The 20,973-nt window shown below is 26.1% G+C and overlaps 2 protein-coding genes across 3 annotated transcripts; one reads left to right on the top strand and one right to left on the bottom strand.

Annotated features, from left to right (window-relative positions):
* Nucleotides 1–2,601: 2,601 nt before the first annotated feature.
* LOC112685104 (putative oxidoreductase GLYR1 homolog) lies at nucleotides 2,602–19,779 on the bottom strand. The gene is made up of 12 exons (XM_025556876.1): nucleotides 19,589–19,779; nucleotides 19,440–19,476; nucleotides 18,889–18,968; nucleotides 18,286–18,418; nucleotides 18,114–18,221; nucleotides 16,899–17,126; nucleotides 16,645–16,818; nucleotides 3,579–3,689; nucleotides 3,414–3,515; nucleotides 3,177–3,339; nucleotides 2,918–3,097; nucleotides 2,602–2,853 (listed from the first exon to the last, which is right to left on the bottom strand). Exons 1-12 carry the CDS (start codon nucleotides 19,645–19,647, stop codon nucleotides 2,654–2,656), a joined length of 1,575 nt encoding a protein of 524 aa, XP_025412661.1. The 5' UTR covers nucleotides 19,648–19,779; the 3' UTR covers nucleotides 2,602–2,653.
* LOC112685105 (leucine-rich repeat neuronal protein 1-like) lies at nucleotides 5,472–9,788 on the top strand. 2 transcript variants are annotated; one of them, XM_025556878.1, is made up of 4 exons: nucleotides 5,472–5,923; nucleotides 5,987–7,404; nucleotides 7,465–7,574; nucleotides 9,531–9,788. In XM_025556878.1, the coding sequence occupies exons 2-3, from the start codon at nucleotides 5,999–6,001 to the stop codon at nucleotides 7,535–7,537; spliced, it is 1,479 nt and encodes a 492-aa protein (XP_025412663.1). In that variant the 5' UTR covers nucleotides 5,472–5,923; nucleotides 5,987–5,998; the 3' UTR covers nucleotides 7,538–7,574; nucleotides 9,531–9,788. The 2 variants fall into 2 exon arrangements, with proteins under 2 accessions (XP_025412663.1, XP_025412662.1); XM_025556877.1 differs by lacking the exon at nucleotides 9,531–9,788 and having other exon boundaries at nucleotides 5,473–5,924; nucleotides 5,989–7,404; nucleotides 7,465–7,573.
* Nucleotides 19,780–20,973: the final 1,194 nt, after the last annotated feature.

Raw genomic sequence — 20,973 nt, 5'->3', positions numbered from 1 at the left:
GTAGTCATACTTTTTATTATGTACATTAAACATTTTACACTGATTTTTTAAATTATTTCATTAATACCTCATCCAAAAGAAATTTTTATCATGTCAGAGTTCCTAAAATTTCTTTTATTTTAAGAAAGACACTAAATAATTTACTAACCAGAATATTCAACAAAATCAAAATACTATATGATTATATTCTAGATATTATGCATAACTGACCAATACATTATTTAATAAAAAAAAAATAGAAGGTAAACATTAATAGAAAATACATGTTGAATCGAATATTAAGGATTTACCACTATTTTACTTTTGTAGTAACACACTATTAAAATAAATAAAGAATAAATAAACAAATATTTTAGTAAATGTATTTGCAGTTACTTTTAACAACTTTAATAAATTTGTAAAGTTAATAAAGCCATCTCTGTAGTTCCTAATAAATTTGTTACCATTCAAATAAAGTGGAGGCCGGAATTATATCAATTTGCATATTTTTTTTTTTTTTTGATTCTATGCAGTCGAAGGAAGGTTCGAAATTCCAACAAATCATGAAACATGTAAATTAACAGCAAGTTTGCTGTGCGTATTTGAGAAATATTACATGATAAAAGAATATTTTGTATAATAAAGAATATTAGAGAATATGCCAATCAATTAATTTTATAAATTTTTGATATTTTGTGTTGCAGTTACTTAAATATAATAAATTATGTTTGATAATAGTGATATTGAATTTTAAAAAATGTAAGTTTTAAATGGAAATATTGAAGTATAAATTATAGATAATTTATCAACAGTTATTATAACCGATTTCCAACATACATTTGTAATCTCAGTTGACATTAAGTTCTTTCAGTACATATAAAAACATTGTAATAGACTATCATATTAATATTTATTTACCAAATATTGTTGTCAACTATTTTCTTAATTAAAATAATAAAATATTACTTACATTTTTTTTTAGGACAAGGTAAATTGAGTTCCTAACTAATTTATCTTTTTTCAAAATAGGTAAACTGAGTCCCACGTATAAAATTTAGAGGTAAGCTGAGTCCCTCATGTAACAGTTAAAGCGGCAAACTGAGTCTCGTCTAAAATATTTAATATGTTAAACTTATTTAAATGTATTTAAATTATAAATATAATTTTTGATATAGTTATAAATTCACCAAGTACGATAGGTAAGTGTATCTTATCATTACATCATTAAATATTATTATATTTTGCTCTGTATTATTATGCAACATTTTTATAAGTACCTAACTATCTACAAAACGCTGGATGTGATATGTGATAACTGATAAATGCAAGTTTAAAGTACGTAGTATAAAATTGTGTTAAATAAAAAAAAAAACAGCATTTCACCATATTTCAATTTACTGCTTTAATTTTTATATGAAGGACTCAATTTACCTCAAATTAATAAAATGGGACTTAATTTACCAAAACCGTTTTTTTACACTGTATTATTTTTATTATATACCTTTTTGGATCAGTTTTTTGTAATATGTATTTCATTTTCTGGAATATAAAATATTTGTAATTAATAGAATATATTAACATAAAAGCATATTTTTTATACATTTTATTATGATATTAGAAGAATATTTTCAACTTTTATAGGGAATATTAGGATCTAAATTTGGCTGTTTTAAAAAAATTTTCCGACCTCTACTAAAAAAAAAAAATCATACAATAATCTTAAAACCTATTAATACAAATATGTTTATTCAATTTAAAATAAACAAATTTTATATAATAATTCAATTTTCAAAGTATGAAATTAAATAGAGTATATTACTTTTAATAAACTAAATGAGATATTCTAATGGTTTAAATTAAATATAATGTAAACTTCAAAAAAAAAAAAAAATTACAAAATTAAAAAGCAGAAGTATAAATATTGAACTTTACATATGCTTTTAAAACTACAGGTTTATCATAGTGAAAAAAAAATTGAACATTAAATTATAACTTATGAATGTAACATCTAAGGAAACCATTAGTACTCTTCTAAGCTGTTACTAAAAGGTCAACCAAACCAAAATTATTTAAAAATGTCTTAACTGATGATACAATTAAATCGACTTCATAAAATTACTATTATATTTACAAGTATACAAGTTAATATTATTTATCAAATGTAAATTCTTACTTATACACAAATCTTTTAATTTAACATTTCATATATTTAGTATTTACTTATCACACAATATTAAATATTATATTTTACACAATATTCAATATAGTCAAGTTTTGAATGATGTTAACAATTTATTTGAATGTTATTAATTTAGAAAAATAAAAAGTTAATTTTGTTTGTTTAATACATTTACATAAATATTTTGAAGTATGGATAGTATATACATGAATATAAATCTAAACTTTACCTTTGTGTAATTTTTAATAAAATCAAGTACAATCATCCAACATTAAAGAAAAAAAATATATATATATAATATAAATGTATAATATTGGGATGCAAAATAATATATATTCACAATAGCCTAATTATTTACAGTAAAAATAATAGTATTATAATTAACTTTAATTTTCAACAAAAATTATTTGTTATTAAAAATTTCGATCTGCAAGTGTCTATTATAAATGTCCAAAAAAAAGGAAAATTTTAAGAATTAAAAAAAAAAAAAAAAAATCAAAATTTAGCTCTAACATATACTGCACTAGTGTCATGGTCACTATACCCAAGACGTTTTGCATGTTTAAATACTTCATTTACACTTGCTGTAACTGGGCATGGCTGCTCCAATATATCTGACCAGTTTAATGACAAGTTTAAATCTTTCTGTATATGTTTCAGAGCTTGATTTGTTTTAAAATTGTTTTGCATCATAGCTATTGTTAACAAATAAAATTATTATAATTCAAATTACTAAAAAATATTAATGCACTTATATACCATCTCCTTTTTCCAACAACAATGGGCACTGTAATGAAGTCATTGCTAAAATGTCAAGCAAATCTTTTTGTGATATTCCTGCTCTGTTTGCTAAAGCCATGCCTTCAGCTAATCCAGCCAGTGAAACAGCTTTGATAGAATTTATAATTAAATTCATTTTAGTGGCTGACCCAACCTCACCTAGATAAATCAAAATATCTTAATTACATGATACCTTTAATTAACGAGATGAATGATCATAAAATAAACCAAGGTTTACCAAGATAAAATGAATTTTTAGCAATAGCACAAAATGTTGACTGGCAATCATCAAATAAACTCTTGTCACCTGCAGACATACAGACTAAATTTCCTTCTTCTGCTTCGGTCTTACTACCTTGAATCATAGCTTCTAAATAACGCCCACCTTTGCCTACAATAGCCTAAAAAAAAAAAAAATTAACTTATACTTTTAAATCTATTTATAATGTTAATATAATATAATATAAAGTTATACCTCACAAATATCCTGAGATGTTTCTGGATCAATACCACTCATTTCAACAAATCCTTTATTTGTAGTAACTTCAGCAAGTACTCCACAATTTCCAAATACCATCTACACAATTATATAAAAATACAATTAATTTTAAAATACAAACATAAATAACAATAATCATACATCCTTTGCAACTTGTGGATCAGAAACACAAGAAAATGTTATATCTGAACCACCAATAACATCAGACGGAGTTAATCCTACACTGGCTCCTGCATTTTTAAACTGTTCACTCTGAGAAAAAACAAATTAAAACAATTATTATTAAGTATTTATAATTAAATTTCTATGATATTCATGAAATTTTAGTAATGCAACTAATTTAAATATATATTTTAAATAACTAGCTTAATATCGATATTTGATGAAAACTGATTGAACTAATCGTAGATACATATAATATTATTTATTGTAAGTATGCTTGTCACAACCGTCTTGATCAATTAATTTTATTTATATATTTCACAATAAATAACTCTCTAAAAAAAGTAGACTGCAAACAGTGTACTATATACATAATATATGGATTGGTGTGCCGCAAACATTTTGTTGGAGATGAAATGTACGGCATTGTTAAAAAGGTTGAAAACTACTGTACTAGAGAAATAGATGATTAGTCTATATAATACAAAATTTATTTATTTCAGATCTTTTAACGTGCTGGTCAGCATGTACCAGCTAGTGCAACGAGAGTAGAGCACAATCAATTGAGCTTCTTAATCAATGTATTTATTTGATAAATGTGAAATAATGAACCCTTGCCTTGACTTTAAAATAATAATTTGATTGTAAATAATTCTAAGTCCAAAACCTTTTATATTTTAAGTAAGTATACTGGCGTGAAGGTGCTTGCTACGATCGGACCAAAATACATCTGACTATGGGTTTGTTTGAAACCTCCTTATACACTGGATTTTGCATGAACTCCTAGTTTTCATTTTCATTTTCTCATCACAGTTATTACAGTATTTACACATACTTTAGAATGTATTATACAGTAATTACTATACACAGTATTTGATTAGTGATATGCAATTTTATATTTGTTACTCAACTCTAGACTATACACAATTACCACAAAACTACTTTATACATGTCTTATAATCAATCAGTAATAGGTCATTCTGTTTTTTTGTATCACTATAATCGTTATATTACTGGTATCTATATATATTTATATATGTATTGATTATAATAAGAGTTATTCTATTGTTCTTAATACTATTTTAAGTGGTATTCTATGTAATCGTAAGAACCTACATTTATATATGTCCTATATGTCCATAACAACCTAATATATAAGTATATTTAGTGTTCAAAATTAAAAATTAGACATTTAAATATTGTTAGAACTATGATAATTAAAAAAAAAAAAAAAAAAAAATATTAATTAATTAAAAATATATGCCAACAAAAATAATAATAAATTATTTTACTTATGTTTAATTAATTTTAAAACAATCAACATTTTTAAAAATTATTTTAATTAGCAACATCATAATCCATTTATTAATAACATATTTATATAAGATGCATCTTTTAGTATCATACCATTAATTTACAATGCTCTGTTTGTAATTTTTTTCTGTAATAAATGTTAAGTATATATATTGTATACAAATAACAAATTTAGTTGTAGAGAATCGTAAATCAAGACTGTATGTATGTTATTAAATAGCTAATGATTGTATCAATAGAACTAAATTATATTTTTTAAGGATATTGATTATTTTAAAAATAAAAATGAGTAAAAAATTTGATTTATATATTATATTATTACAACTTCAATAATGAAATGTGATCATGTGCTTTTTATCAATTAAATAATCTAAATTTATACTATTTAATTTTTAGATAAGATAATTAATAATAGAAAAATTAAACATATTCAACATAATTACAATTTGTCTAAGTTGTATAAACATAACGAGAAATAACAAATAACAAAATGTTCTATTTTTAATAATGCAATCTAAAAGTCAAGAAAAAATAATAAGAAAAGTAAATTCCCATTCTAGTCATTAATAAGGTAAACTCAAAGCTTTAGCTACCTGTAAAGAACTAAATTACCATTTTAATACCCCATAATTTAGAAGAGTAGCGAACTAGTAAACAAGTAAATAACAAGTGCAAGTACACAACAGCTGCCGCAACAATGTTGGAGAATAGGGAATTATCGAACCGATAGCGTTGGTCGCACTGAAAAACTCCACTATCAAGTTGCCATGGATGGGAGACGAAATGAGAGAGTACATTATTGGAGAGTGAACATGACGTTATGTTTTTCGGCGTTACATGTATAGCAGCCATTTAAATTCACATAGTTTTTAACGTTAACATTAAAAACGGCAGCAATGTGATAGCTAACTTTTAACCGTTTATTTTTTTTACACTCAACAAGTAAGAAAAGACCGCATATTCAAAACAAATGAGATCCTATCAACATTGTAAAATAAACAAAAAAAAAAGGTAATATAATTACAAACCATTATTCTAAATACTATTGAATCACTTAAATAATAATTTGTTTCAGATAATTTAAAATGCATTATTATATGATTTTTATAATAACGGTCATACTTCATAAATTATCTAACGCACTGGACACCACCATTTGCACTAATGATGGGACATGTGAATGCAGAAATAACAATGTATCCTGTACCAAATATATCCAAGAAGCACCATTCATTCTACCCAACAACACTACAACCATATATTTTGTGGATGTTCCAATTACAGCAATCAATAATAACACGTTTGTTAATGGAAACTTGCAGAGTCTTACATGGGTGGCAAGTAAGATAATGATTATCGATGCCTTATACAATTGCAACGAGCTACAATATTTAGATTTATCTCAAAATAATATTCAAAAGCTATCAGATGATACATTCAAAAATTGTTTCAAATTAGAGTATGTTGACTTATCTTACAACCAAATTAGTATTTTATCAGACAATTTGTTCTCATATACAAAAATGTTGGAGACAGTTAAATTAGAATACAACACTTTCAATATAATAACACAAAACATATTTAAAGAAAATATAAATATAAAAAAACTTAGTATAGGCAATTCAAATTTTTTTATTCTAGCTGAAAATGCTATGTCGAATTTGAATAAATTAGAATATCTTAATATTGAAAATAGTGGAATTGAATATCTCAATAAAAGTTCTTTTGGTGATCATAATAAGAATTTACATCATATTTTACTAAACAATTGTACAAATTTAAAATCAATTGACAATGCTCTTATTAAATCAGCTCCAAATATTGAAACTATTGAACTCAAAAATTGTGGATCAATTTATTCTTTACCACCAAATATTATTTCACTCAAAAACTTAAAATCTCTACAATTGTTCGACACAGAAATCCAACCTAAGTGCCATAATGGATGGTTCAGCCAGTGGTATAATAACAAAAATACTATTGTTATTGGATACCAAGGATATTTACAATTTAAAGAGAACATAAATAATCATGATTGTCCAGCAAAAATATATTATTTTAGTGATACAAATACATTAACATTAACCAAAAAAGGAATTATTAATTGTATGGCATATGGAAATCCACGTCCAGCAATAACTTGGTTGGTACCTGGTGGCTTAACATTTCATGAAAATAAAGAAGCAGATGTAAATATATATAATCATCCAGATGTCCACAATTGGGATTTAAAGCAAATAGATAATCAACCTATTTTAATAAGCAAAAATGGATCTTTACATATTTTACGAATGTTGAGAAATAGTATAGGCAATTATACTTGCTATGCATCAAATGAACATGGAAATGATTCTAAGATAGTAGAAGTACATCTAGATAGTGGAATATTTTATAATATCAAAATGAATGCAATTATATTAGGAATAACATCAGCAATGGGGTTTCTAATATTAACCATACTATGTTGTGCATTTAAGTTATTATTAATAAGGTTAGTACAATCATGATCTAAATGTAATTTTTTTTTAATTATAATTTTTTTTTATTTTAGACTGAATTGTATAAAAAAAAGAAGTAAGCCAACAGAAGCAGAAATGGAAACCACAGAGCAAAATGATGTATAGTTTTAAAATAAATATGCTGTGAAATTAATCTTAAAAGGTAATTTTTTTTCTGAACCTAAATCACATAGAACTGAAAATCAAAATTAGTACAAAAAAAATTTTTTTAAAGTTTTATTAAATATTTTATATAAAATACAAATATTTAATAAGTTGAAAATATTTTCAAATAAAATAATTTTAAAGTATTGATTGTTAATTATTTTAATTTTCTAAAATGTATATAAAGATATAAATATTTATATAGTCAAAAAATTAATTTAAAATATATTACAATATATTTTTAGTCTTAAATTGTACATAGTTAAAACGATCAATAGTATGCTATTATATTAAGTTTTTCATGAAGTTGTATAACATACTACGATATTATATGTTAAGCGTGCTGTTAATGAACAACAAGCTGATGAGATTTAAAATAGCAACTATTTAGTGAATAAAGCTTATCAATCAATCTACTATCAACACCATATAATATAACATGTATTGCTAATAACTTTGTTATATTAATTTATATTAGGTGTTATTTCACCGTAATAAAGATTGCGTGTAAAGATAGTTGTCCAGTTTTAATATATAAATCAAAAAACTGTGATATATAATTATATGCAAAAAAATGTATAATATAGTAACAAAACCTAGTAAATTTGAATGCAAATACCTTTGCTTTTGTAAATCTGGACTTCTATGAAATATTTTTTTGATATAATTATAACTGGTCATAATTGTGAATAATTTAAATATTTTTAATTTGAATAGTTGTATTGGCATCTATAATTAAAATTTACTATTTTAAAATGATTAATAATTAATTAATTTATTGTTGATATAAATTACATTGTTTTTAATATCATGAACTGTAAAATAAATACATTTTATGCAGTGTTAATTTAAATAATCCATTTGTATCCTTTTTAGTTAATATTAAGTTAAATAAAAAAATATTTATTAATTATTCCATATAAATTATTTATCATTAAAAATATTATTGTTATTAATTATTGTATTTTGAATAACTTTTAACTATAAATGTACTTAGCACTTTTAAATAATACTAAGTAGACTTGTGAGCACAACCTTTCAATAAGAATAATAAATAGATTGTGTCATTGCTCTTTAATGGATGGTGTCTATTTAATTTATAAAATCATAATTGCTAATTTGTTTGGTATTATATATGTTCAGCAATTTATCCAGTCATAAACATATATATTAAATTGCCAAATACCAGGCCCAATGTAGAACACATATCTAAAAGCATTTACCACATAATCTAGTATTATTTATTAAAATCTATTAACTAACTCTTATTTTTTACAATCACAAACTTTTTTTTTTTAGTAGTTTAAGGTAAAGAAGGTACCTCTACATTATTCCTTATGGCTTTGATATGCTGATATATTTTTCAATAATATTATAATCGATAAAAAAAACTCAAAACTTATAATTTAATATTTAACATTAATATTTTTTAAGCTGATGAGCTAATCATATAAAATACTTATTCATGAAAAAACTAATCCAAGTGTAACATTAGTTTATATTTTTAAAAAAGTTTGAGATAGTAATAGAAATAAATTTTTTAAAGATAAATTAAACTTATTGTTCTAACTTTTGTAAAAAAAAAAAAAAAATAGATTAAAATTTAAAAATAACTTATGAACAATTTCTTACTAACAAGTTGAAAACAAAACTGATAATTTTTTTTTGAAAATTTTTGTCAACTAGAAATTTATAAATAAATAAGTAAAATCTCTTCCTACTTAACATTTATGAACAAAAATTTCTTACAAATATGATAATTGGAGTAATCCTTCTGATCAAAAGTATATACAAAAATCATGGTTACACATTCATTATTTCACTCAAAATCTAAGAATAAATTTTTAGTTGATAATCAAAATCATAGAAAATAATAAAACTGTTACTAAACATTAAGCTTAAATAAATCAAATGTTTAACTATGGAATTAATGAAAAATATTTCATTTATATAGATATTCAAATAAAAATACAGTCGAATACTCTTAATGGGGACACCGCATACAGGAGCCAAATAAGCAGAGTCCAGAACAAACGTATTCGTTTTAGACAATTTAAAATTGTTTATTGAGGACAAAACATCGGTTATAAGATAAAACAATCTATACATACCTACTTTCTTATCAAAACGGTAATTGTCTAATATCTGTCTCTCAGATTTTATAGAATAATAATGTTTAAAAAATAACAATTACCTACATATTTTACTTTTACTTATTGCTTTTTTCTCCTACCATCACCTAATATGTGAAGATATAACTAACTAGTCCGCGTACAAAATTACTTTATTAATAATATTTAGTTCACATTCTTTCAGCTCCGTGTATGTACGTTCGGTTTTATTAATTCAGTATATGTTAACACATAACAATGTCTTATGAAGATTTAACTTTAAGTAAAAAAATAACTCTACTTGATAAAATTAAAGCTCAACCTCAAAATACTTGTGTTCATGAGTTATAGAAATTAATAGACATATCTAAATTAGTAATTAACCAATTGAAAAAAAATGAAAATGCTATTCGTGAAGAGTGAGAAAAATTAAATGATAGCAAAAGTGGACCTATAAACAGAAAAAGAAAGTAAGAAGGTAAAAATTCCGAAGTAAACCGTGCTATGAATGGTTTTCTGCTGTTACTGAGCATGGTGTTTGAATTTCAGGACCTATGTTACAGCAAAAAGCTGATATTTTCACTCAAAAAAGTGGACATGTTAATTTTTAACCCATGAAGTTTGGATTAGTCATTGAAAGGATCAGAATAATATTAAATTCAAACAATTCTACGGAAAAAAATCAAGCGCTGAAGAATGGTCTTTATTTAAGTTACCAAAAATTTAGAATAAATTTTCTCCTGAGGATGTTTATATGCTGACTTTATAAACTGGCCTATTATACCAAGCAACTCCGGATGGTTTTTAGTGCTATAAATGTGAAACACTCGAAGGATTAAAAAAAAACTATGGATAGTACAACAGTTTAATGTTGTTGTAATATGGCAGGCACAAATAAAATAAAATAAACTGTTAATAATCGGAAAGTTAGCAAAGCTAAAATGTTTTGAAAATATAAAATTAATAAATTTATCTGTTTCTTATTTAGCAAATAAAAATGCATGGATGACAGTAGGAAGAATTTTTGCGTTGTAGTTGTAAGATTGGGACAAAGAGCTTGGAAAACATTCAAGGCAAATTGTATTAATTGTTGATAATGTAGGACCACATTCCTATTTAATGGATTTAAAAAATATCTATTAATGTTTCTGCCAACCAATACTACTTTTCTTGTTCAACCACTCAATATGGGGATCAATCATTAGGAATTTTAAAACTTATTACCGTAGATTGCTGGTAACATACGTTCTTAATGCTATTGAAGATAATTTAGTGACTATCTTAAAGTGCTATAGATATCAGTTCTAAAATAAAAATTCTACAAGCATTATAGTTTGTTTTTTGACAGCTGGAGAAAAATGTCATATGTTACAATTCAGCATTGTTTTGCTCGTTGTGGTTTCAGACAACAGATTGATTTACCCATTCCTCCTATTAAAAATAACAACATAGTATAATGCGTAGAAAATGGAGAATTATTTTTTAACATTGATAATAATGTAGTGCACCCACTTGGGGTACCCTTTATTTGGGCAACGGGTATGACATTCCTACAGACCTCAGTCAACTAGGTGGAGGTGTAGTTTGAAGCATGCCCCAGGATCGTAAGTGTCTACTTAGATCGTAGCACTGAAGCACCTATATTAAGTGAGGTTGGCATTGGGCCAAACCCAGTATGCAAGAATCTATAGTTAAGAAACAACCATGATAAAAGCCTTGGATAAACATGGAGTTTCAGGATTTCAAGACTGGAACATAGAATGTAATCATTACATTGGACTGGAACACTGACAACGGTAGTATCTGAACTTGACAGATACGAACTTACTTTATTAGAGGTTTAAGAGACTAGATGGCCTGGAATAGAAAATTTAAAAACACAGAAAGCAACCTTCTTCTATTGCAGAGGTAACTCACACGAAAAAGGTATAGGCTTTCTAGTAAGCAATAACATACTGTCTGCCATCAAAACATTTGTGCCAATAAATGAAAGAATATGATATATAGTAGTGAAAGGTAGATGGTTCCACATCACATTTATAAATTGTTATGCTCCAATGGAGGATAAAGGTAATGAGACTAAAAACTATTTTTATAGTCAACTAGAAACAGTCAATGACTATTCCAAGTAACGTAATTAAGGTAGTGATGGCAGATTTCAATGCAAAAGTTGACAGAGAGCAATGGTTCAGACCGGTGATTGGAAATGAAAGTTTACATAATATCTCTAATAATAATGGTGAAAGGCTGATATCCTTTGCGACGACAAGAGGCATGACAATTTCAAGCACACAATTCCAACATAAAAACATTCATAAGCATACATGGATATCAACAGGAAGCTCTGTAAAGAATCAGATAGACCATATGATGATCGATTCAAGAAGAAAACGACGTGTCATAGACGTAAAAAAATGTAGAGGTATAAGTGGAGTTTCAGACCATTTCCTTGTGCAAGTTATGATGCATATAAGGTCAATTGGAGTTTAGAGAAATGTTTGAAGAACTTCCAAATAAGCCAATGTCAGAAAAATTAGAAAATCATTAGGTAGTAACAGCCGAACAACAACTGAATAAACCAATATAAGAGGAAATACAAATGGCTATAAAGACACTCAAAAATCGAAAGGCACCAGGAAAAAATAACTTAACAGCTGTAGCTTATTTGCGCCTCAGAGTAGTACATTTGCACCCCCAGGGATGTAGACAGATGCGCCTGAAAGATAAGGTACTACCTACTGATTTATAGCCCATATGCACCCATTTCGCAACAATGCTGCCATTGTGTTTTATAATATAGATTATTTTTATTTTGATAAATACTTAAATTAAGTAGATTAGTATAATATACTATTATAGTAATTTAATAATAATTGTCTAAATAATAAAGTTTAAATTTTATAATTTTTTCAACATTTTGTATTTAAAAAAAATAGTAAATATAACAATAATGAGTAACTTTATTACTTTCACTCGATTATGCCCATCACTATGTACAATAATTTTAACTTTATAAGGTTAATAAATAGTATGGCTTGTATTCCAGAATACAATTTGGCAACATTGCAGGGGTTTAACATATTTTTATTAAAAATATTTCGGGCGCAAATGGTTTTCACCAAACTTCACACTGAAATTCTTTAAACATGGGGGAAACACAATTACCAAATAAACGGAACAACTAATAAAAAATATATGGAAAGAAGAAAATATAGCTGAACTCTGTCAATTATATGCCCTGTTCGCAAGGGGATGTCATGCATGTAGGAACTATAGAGGGATATATATATATATATATATCACCACTTGACACATCATCCAAGATACTATCAAATATACTTCTCATTAGACTAAAAGCCATATGGTGAGGAAATAGTCGGTGAGTATCAAGCATGTTTTAATGCAGGAAGATCAATAGTCGACCCGATTCACACTATCAAACAAATAATGAAAAAGACATACAAATATAACCAGGACCTCTTCATGTTATTCATAGACTATAAGTGTATGACTCCATAGTAAAAAAAAAGCTACGGATAGCAATGGAAGACCTAGGAGTTCCTATTAAATTAATTAGACTGATAAAATCGTGCTTACAGAACTCAAAATGCAAAATGCCAATAATCATATATCTAAGGAATTCTAAGTTAAAACAGGATTAAAACATGGAGATGCATTGCCTCCCATCCTCTTTAATATAGCATTGGAATCAGTGGTTAGAGGACTGTATAAACGGACGTAGGGATTAGACTACAAAATAAAAAATTAACGTATTAGTATATTCGGACAATATAGTGTTAATTAGTAAGACAGAGGATGAAATTAAGACTTTAGCAGAATTACTTATAGAGAGAAGCAAACCAATGGAATTAATGGTAAATAAAGAAAAGACTAAATATATGATATTATCGCGAAAAAACTATAACCAAAAAAGCGTAGCGATGAACGGAATGCTTTTTGATAGTTAATACATTCAAATACCTCGAAGTGGAATTGAGAGCGGATAGAAATAACCATAGAGAAATCCAACAAAGAATTAATTCAGATAACTCAAAAGGTAACAAAATGGATCCAATAGAAAGAGGCAGTGTAGAAGGCCAAGACAAAAATGGATAGACAGAGTTAAAAGTGATCTATAAATTTTAGGAGTAAAAAACGAAGAGCTAGCTAATGACAGAGAAGCATGGAGAGGTATGGTGGTTACGGCAAAAGACCTAAATGGCCTATATTAAGCCAAAAAAAAAAAAAAAATAATGTTTTGCACAGATTCTTTAAGCGGTCTATATCAACCCCTTGAGGATGATTCTGACCTGAAAGGGGTCTATGTTAACGAAAAATAAAATAGAGGTCCATAAGAGTTATATGTCAAAAATGTGTGTCGTAATTTTTATAAAAGATATGTGTGCAACGATGCAAACAATAACAATTATTATAAGAAACATTGTTGATAATGACTAACGGAGTCGAAGGTGAATATTGGAATATTAAGATCAAATTACACATACATTACAGTTGATGATTACACATTCAACTGTTTATTTTTAGGTCTCAGTAATAACTAATAAGTACAATAAACATGATAAAAACATCAAAAAAATTATTTAAATATAGTCATTATTTTAAAAAATAAAAGTATTGTTAAAAAATGCACTCCAAAGTAAAGCATATTCTGGTGAGCAGTTTCGTGTAAGCTATGAAAAACACCTAAATGAATTATTTAAAAATTTAATTTAAATGGTATACGAAAATGAAAAAAACTGGCATGTGGTCTATGGGGGAAAAAAGTTTGAAACCCTCTCATGTATTGTTTTAAAGAAAACGAGAATTACGATATTATTCTGCAAAATAAAGAAAGTCATGACAATGACAACATTCAAACCATCAAAATAACAAGAGAAGCAGAAAAATACATTGATCAGCTGAAATTATATTTCATACAAAATGAAAACAAAAGTGCTCAAACTTCACTGGACGTTTGTACAGACTTTGTTAATAAGCAAAGTTTTAATTAATTAAAACAAATAATAGATGATTTTCTAGCCCAAAAAATAATTACTGTACAATAGGGTGACTATGATAATATTTTTATGGTGTTTAGTGTTAGATTAATCAATTAATTTATAATAAATGTGCATATAATATAATTTACAATATCGTAATATATATTACAAATATATTTACAATATATGTATAATAATATATATGTATGTTTCTTATAATTAAGTTATAATAATGCATTTTAATAAATATATATATATATATTTTTTAAATCAGTTCATTGGTCAGTTAAATAATGGGAAAAATAGATGGATCACTGCCCATTGTGTCCCTAATAAGTAGATTCGACTGTAAATAAACTATAGGACAAAAAATAAAAAAAAGCAATGTAAATTTAAAGAATACTAGTATTATAAACTAAATGCCTCAAGAACCTACTGTATGTTTGACTAACGAATTTACAAATAAACTAAAAAAAAATTGTAAAAAAACTAGTGCTATAAAAATCAGTAAGAAAAAAAAATACTATAAAAAAAACCTTGAAGTAAAATTTAATCCAACAAAAGCACTAAAATTATTAATTATTAAAAACAATTTTACCCTAAATATCAAACATGAACATTATACAAGATTAATCAATATAAATTTTCCAAAGCATAGAAAATGAATACATATAACATTCCTTTATGTTAATCTTAAAATATATAATAAGATCACACAAGAAATCTAACAACCAAATAATTCCTTTAATGCTTTAACATATAATAATACCTTTAACAAGGTGGCTACAGAAACATAAAATAAATAAATAATTATATAGCAAGAAGATTTTAATTGTTTGAATTTACATGTTAAGTATAGTTAAATTGTTTAAATGTTAATATTATTATACTGTCACTATTTTATTAAATAATTTTGTATTATAAATGTATAATAATATCTATCTAGATTTTTAAACAAAAACTTTTCAATGAGGCCTATTATATTTTGAATAAATAAATAAAATTAAGTCAAATACGTAATTGGCAAAATAATATGCAATTATAAATCAAAATTTTGAGATTAAACATATTTTAGAAATAACTATGATTGTATGAAAATGATTCTAAGCTCTATTGATACTAAATAAAAATTAAATCCCAAAATCACGTAATAATAAGAGATATGTTAATTTCTTCACTTTGAAATTTTCTTAACTTTAATTTATATTTTATTAGTAATAATATTATTATATTTAATTAAATTTCAAACTTAATTAATCAACTACATATTATAAGAATATATAGAATAATGAATAGTTAAATATTGAATTATATTAAGATCCGTAAAAAAAATATCAATAAATTATAAAAAATGGTTGTTTTATAATGTGAATTTTAAACATAATTAATGATTCCATGAAATTTTAATTATTTTATAAACAAAACATACTGAATATTAAGTATTAACTTATTAAAATTATTTAAGAACTAGAATTCAAATACACTTTGATTATAAAAAAAATATAAAATTTACATTTGTTTTTGTTTGAACTTCGAGTTTGTTACTTCCTTTTCATAATCCTAATATCTCATTTTAAACTGAAAGATTAATGCAATACAGAAAGTGGCATAATAAAGAAATAATTTAAATAACCATAAAAATGTCAAGCACTATAAAATCAATACAACAAGTGTCTGTTATGACAGATTTCACTCTATTATAAATATGTCCCACTTTTAATTTATCGATAGAATATAATACAGAAGCATAAATATATTTTCTTTTCATTAGAATGCTACACATTAACCATATAGTTTTCAAAATAATAATATAAATTATATGAAATATAAGCAGTATTAATAGTAAATGTTTCACGCCTGAAAATTCAAATAAATATTATGCAACCAAAACCAAAAACAAAAGTTAATTCAGGCTTTTGAAAAAAATATCTATAACAAAGCAAACACAGTTAATTACCTTAGCTTCACTTCTATTCCAAACAATCACTTGGTGTCCTGAATTCAATAAGTTTTTAACAATTCCAGATCCCATATTACCCAATCCAATGAATCCGAATTTCAATTTTGATGGACAGATATTCTTGTTCATTAAAGTTTTAGATATTTTTGTCATGTCTAAGAGACTGCTTTCCTAAAATTGAACAAAATAATTTATACTTAAATCATAAAAAATTGACACCATAGATTATAGATATGTTTATTAACACTCACCGGTTGTTTAACTTCAGGCCTATCTAGCAATGTGTTATTCTTACGAAGAGGGCTAATATGATTATTTGTTAAGCCAAGATTTGTAAGTATATCAGTATTGCTGGAACTAGAATTCAGACGCAGTTTTTTAGATTTTTTAGCTTCATCTGAGTTCATAGATGAAGACTTAACTTGTAATTTGCTACGTCTCTTAACTGATGTGTTCGGTGTAGAAGTGCGAGCATTAGACTAAAACATAAAAGATAATTAATGATATACAATTGTAGTATATTATATTTCCTATTATTTAAATTATATATTTATTTATGATTTCAATTCTGAACTATAATTTCTGAAGTTATTTCAAGGAAACTTAACAATTAGTCAGTTAAAAATTAAAATCCCAATATTAAATCTCAATATTTTCAGTTCTTCATCAAACTTGTGATAATGGATAAATACTTAAATTTGATTCAACAAATTATTCAGCAAATATTTTTTACTTCAAATGTTGTTTTTACAATGAAGTAAAGTAGCATAAAAAAAGAACAAAAAATGTATAGTGGTAAGGGAGAAGAAAATTGTATTTCAGCTCTTCTACAAGTGTAACAACAAGAAATATCAAAACAAAAATATAGTTTGTGAAACCAAATGTAAATAGTAATTGATGATAGTATGAACTGTTCATGGAGCAATAATGGCATGGGATGAGAAGAGTATTTTAATAACCAAATATAAGAAGAATACAGCGAACACAAATAAGAAATAGAAAACTATGTAGAAGATAAATAGATGGAAAAAGAAAATTTGGCAATCGAGTATCATTAACTAGCCATAAGCCTAATATGTGTAAATGTAAATACGAAAATACGAATACAGAACAATAAATATATCAATAAAAAAATTAGTAACAAATACAATCCAAACCAAATGAAATTAAATGAAATTTAATGTAATATACTAAGAGAAAACCTGTTTTATAATGAGAAGAATAAATTATAGTCAGTTCCAAAAGAAGCGCAAGTATAAGAATTCGATAAGATAAATTTAAGGTTGAAATATAAGAAGAGAAAGTTCTGCCTAAAAAAAAAAAAGGAACCTCAACTCTTACAAGATACATGTTATTATGTTGACATAATTAAATTTGTCATAATATAAATCCTCTGATAATGGCAAAAAGAGCTAACAGTTTCTAGTCATAAAGCTTAACTCTTTATAATAGGCAATAATACTTACAAGTTTTTTTTTGACAACTGGTGTTGTTGTTGGTGTTGATGTTGGTGTTTCATTTTTAACTAAATTCTCAAACCGGGATTCAGTTTCAGATATTCCATTATTCTTAATCTAAAAAAAAATTAACAGTATTATAAGAATTTTGAATAAAAAAAAAAAAAGAACTGTTACATACAGCAGTTTTATTTTCTGCAATGTAATTTTCTATAGCTTTGCAAGCTTCTTTAAAAAGTAATGTTTTGCAGCTGAACGCCAATGAATTTTTAAATTGATAATATGGTTTTAAACAACCAATTTCAATCCAAGCACTAAAAGAAAAAAAAATGTATGTTAATAAGTACATTTACAGTATGCAATTTTTTTAATTTATTTCAATAAACGCCCATGAAGGCTCAGTTACAGTACCGTAAGGTAATACAACTTAGTACAATATTATGATATTAATAACACAAATAATATAATAAATCATTTCCATAAATATCCATAAAATCAGCAGTTCTCAAACTTATTTTATTTTTACTCTACAGTATCTTTTCTGAAGTTATTGCATTACTTATCAATAATAAAAATTTATTTTAGGACCAGATACATTTCCAAGACAATAAGCACTTTTGTACACATACTATAATTAGAACATTTCATTTTGAATGTTAATAAATTAATTAAACGCTTTAAACTTATAAGTAGAATGATAAATAAATGTATTTACATAGGAACTAGAAAAAAAAAATAATAATACAGTATATAAACACAATTTTATATTAATGTTTTTACTTACTAATTTTCAGTTCCAAAAAAGAATATACACTTGCAGTTTTTCTTAAACACTTTTTTTAAAACATCAGTAGGTTCAGTTACCTGAAACAACATTTTTAATATACAACTCATACAAATCTACTTTTATATATGTATTCAAACATAAGATAACAATTTAATTAGTATTTATAATAAAAAAATTTATAGATGTAACAGATATATAACATAATTGCAATGTATAAACAGTAGCTAATCTAGGATATAAAGGGAAAACATTCATATTGATGGAGACCTCAATAAAAATAATACTATAAGATAACCTATATGTCAATACAAAATTAACGTAGTAGTAATAAATCCCACGATCGATAATATTACCAATCGGCAGGATGAATGACGTTTGGCAATACATGTTGATCAAATTTGACAAGGTTAAAGTGTACAGTACTTAGCAATAGCAGTCCATGTATAGGGGTATACACATCTGTGACACTAGTATTAACGCAACTTATTTAAAATAGTTACCACAATAGATCAGAATATTTAATAAAAGTTAATAAATTATAAACTTACGCGTCCAGGCCAGGGCGGGAAACCTTTCATCTTGGCCCTGTAAACAATCACATATTATTATGCGTTAACTATGGCGCTCTTTTTATTTTAGTTATTATTCAGCCGTACGCGTTAACAGTAAAGACCGTGGCAAGTAAAAATGTACTCACCATACAAGATCGTTGATGTCATACTGCCAATCGTCCAATGAGTTCGACATTTTGGACATAACACACACAGCGATTCCTAAAGAAATATTTTTAAAAACCTGACGCGCTAGCAATAGATATGAATCACATCGGCGGGCGACGAGAGACGAAAATAATGGCGGCTGCGGCGTGTCCGTGTTGTTGTGGTCCGACGGGGAAGAGGGGACGCTTAACGAACATCCCTCCTCCCGTTGTCCCGTGCACAAGCGTTATCGGCGCTCACAGTGTGGCCAACACAAATGAAGCGGTGAGCTCAAATGGTAACCGCGTAGTTGAATTTCTATGAAGAAGCTGGCGTCGGTATAGACCGACCGTTATTGTGGTTACTTGGTCACAGCGTTTGTTTGGCGGCAAAAATAATGATGATGCGCAGCACACAATGTAGTGGTAGGGGTCGCCCTCGCTAGGCATCGCACGCACACCGCACACATAGATGTATAAATGTTTTATGTATCTATAGTCATGCACAATATTGTTAACTACGCTCATGCACTGTCCATCACTTTCCATCATATTCGCTCCCTTATTTTAATTAATATATTTACTAATTACTATATAAATTCTAATTATATTATGAATTTGAGTGTTGGCACTACAAAACACGTTGTTACTGTGTTTGTCAGGAATATCCATTGTTCGCACGAATCACATTAAAATATACGATTATAATGAATGCGTAAAAAATTATTATTAATGTTTTTATTTAATGTCGTCCAAGTTTCAAGTGTCATTATTTATCTAAGTTATTGAAACATATTGTTAACGACGTTTGTTGCATATATATAAATAATTTATTATTTGTAATTGGTATACACTAGTTACCTGGTCTCCCTAGACTGGTTAGTTTTATTGACGGGCGCTACCGACTAGTTTTGACTATCGATAGTTTTAAAAACGATCGATTCTATCGAAACTATAGAATATTATTTTATACATTAATAGATAGTTAAATATCAATACTTTGTTTTTTATTATATACTCAGTAGCGTTAATATGAGGAATCATTGGTTGCGGTCGCATCCGGGCCCGTTTGCAGAGGTGCCCGAAATTATGGAAAACATTTTTAATTAATAGTTAAAATTTTCTCCCAACGCATAAGTTTTTTCACCTTAATTAATTTTCTAAATATTCCAGCCAATCCTCAATCTATCCTTTCCTGCAATTCTCAATCTGTTATTTTATCCACCCTTAACTTATTTAATCAGGCTGGTTTCATAATTAAAAAAAAAAATTGTTTTTCTAATTTATTAGTTATTATATATTTATATTGTAATTATCGAAACTAATGGTTCACAGTTTGAATGAACTTCACACCAAGTTTCTTTATATATAAAAAAAAAAAATTA

Source organism: Sipha flava, unplaced genomic scaffold (assembly GCF_003268045.1).
Source record: "Sipha flava isolate LNK unplaced genomic scaffold, YSA_version1 266_pilon_pilon, whole genome shotgun sequence".
Taxonomy (NCBI): Eukaryota; Metazoa; Arthropoda; class Insecta; order Hemiptera; family Aphididae; genus Sipha; species Sipha flava.
The sequence above is the reverse complement of the archived record's forward strand: the minus strand, read 5'-3'. Positions and strand labels throughout refer to the sequence as shown.

Coding starts and splice junctions, on each gene's coding strand:
- LOC112685105 (XM_025556878.1), top strand. CDS start 5,999: ATGCATTATTATATGATTTTTATAATAACGGTCATACTTCATAAATTA. Junction 7,405..7,464: donor TTTAAGTTATTATTAATAAG/GTTAGTACAATC, acceptor TTTTTATTTTAG/ACTGAATTGTATAAAAAAAA.
- LOC112685104 (XM_025556876.1), bottom strand. CDS start 19,647: ATGTCCAAAATGTCGAACTCATTGGACGATTGGCAGTATGACATCAAC. Junction 18,969..19,439: donor TCCCGCCCTGGCCTGGACGC/GTAAGTTTATAA, acceptor ATGTTGTTTCAG/GTAACTGAACCTACTGATGT. Junction 16,819..16,898: donor GGCCTGAAGTTAAACAACCG/GTGAGTGTTAAT, acceptor GTTCAATTTTAG/GAAAGCAGTCTCTTAGACAT.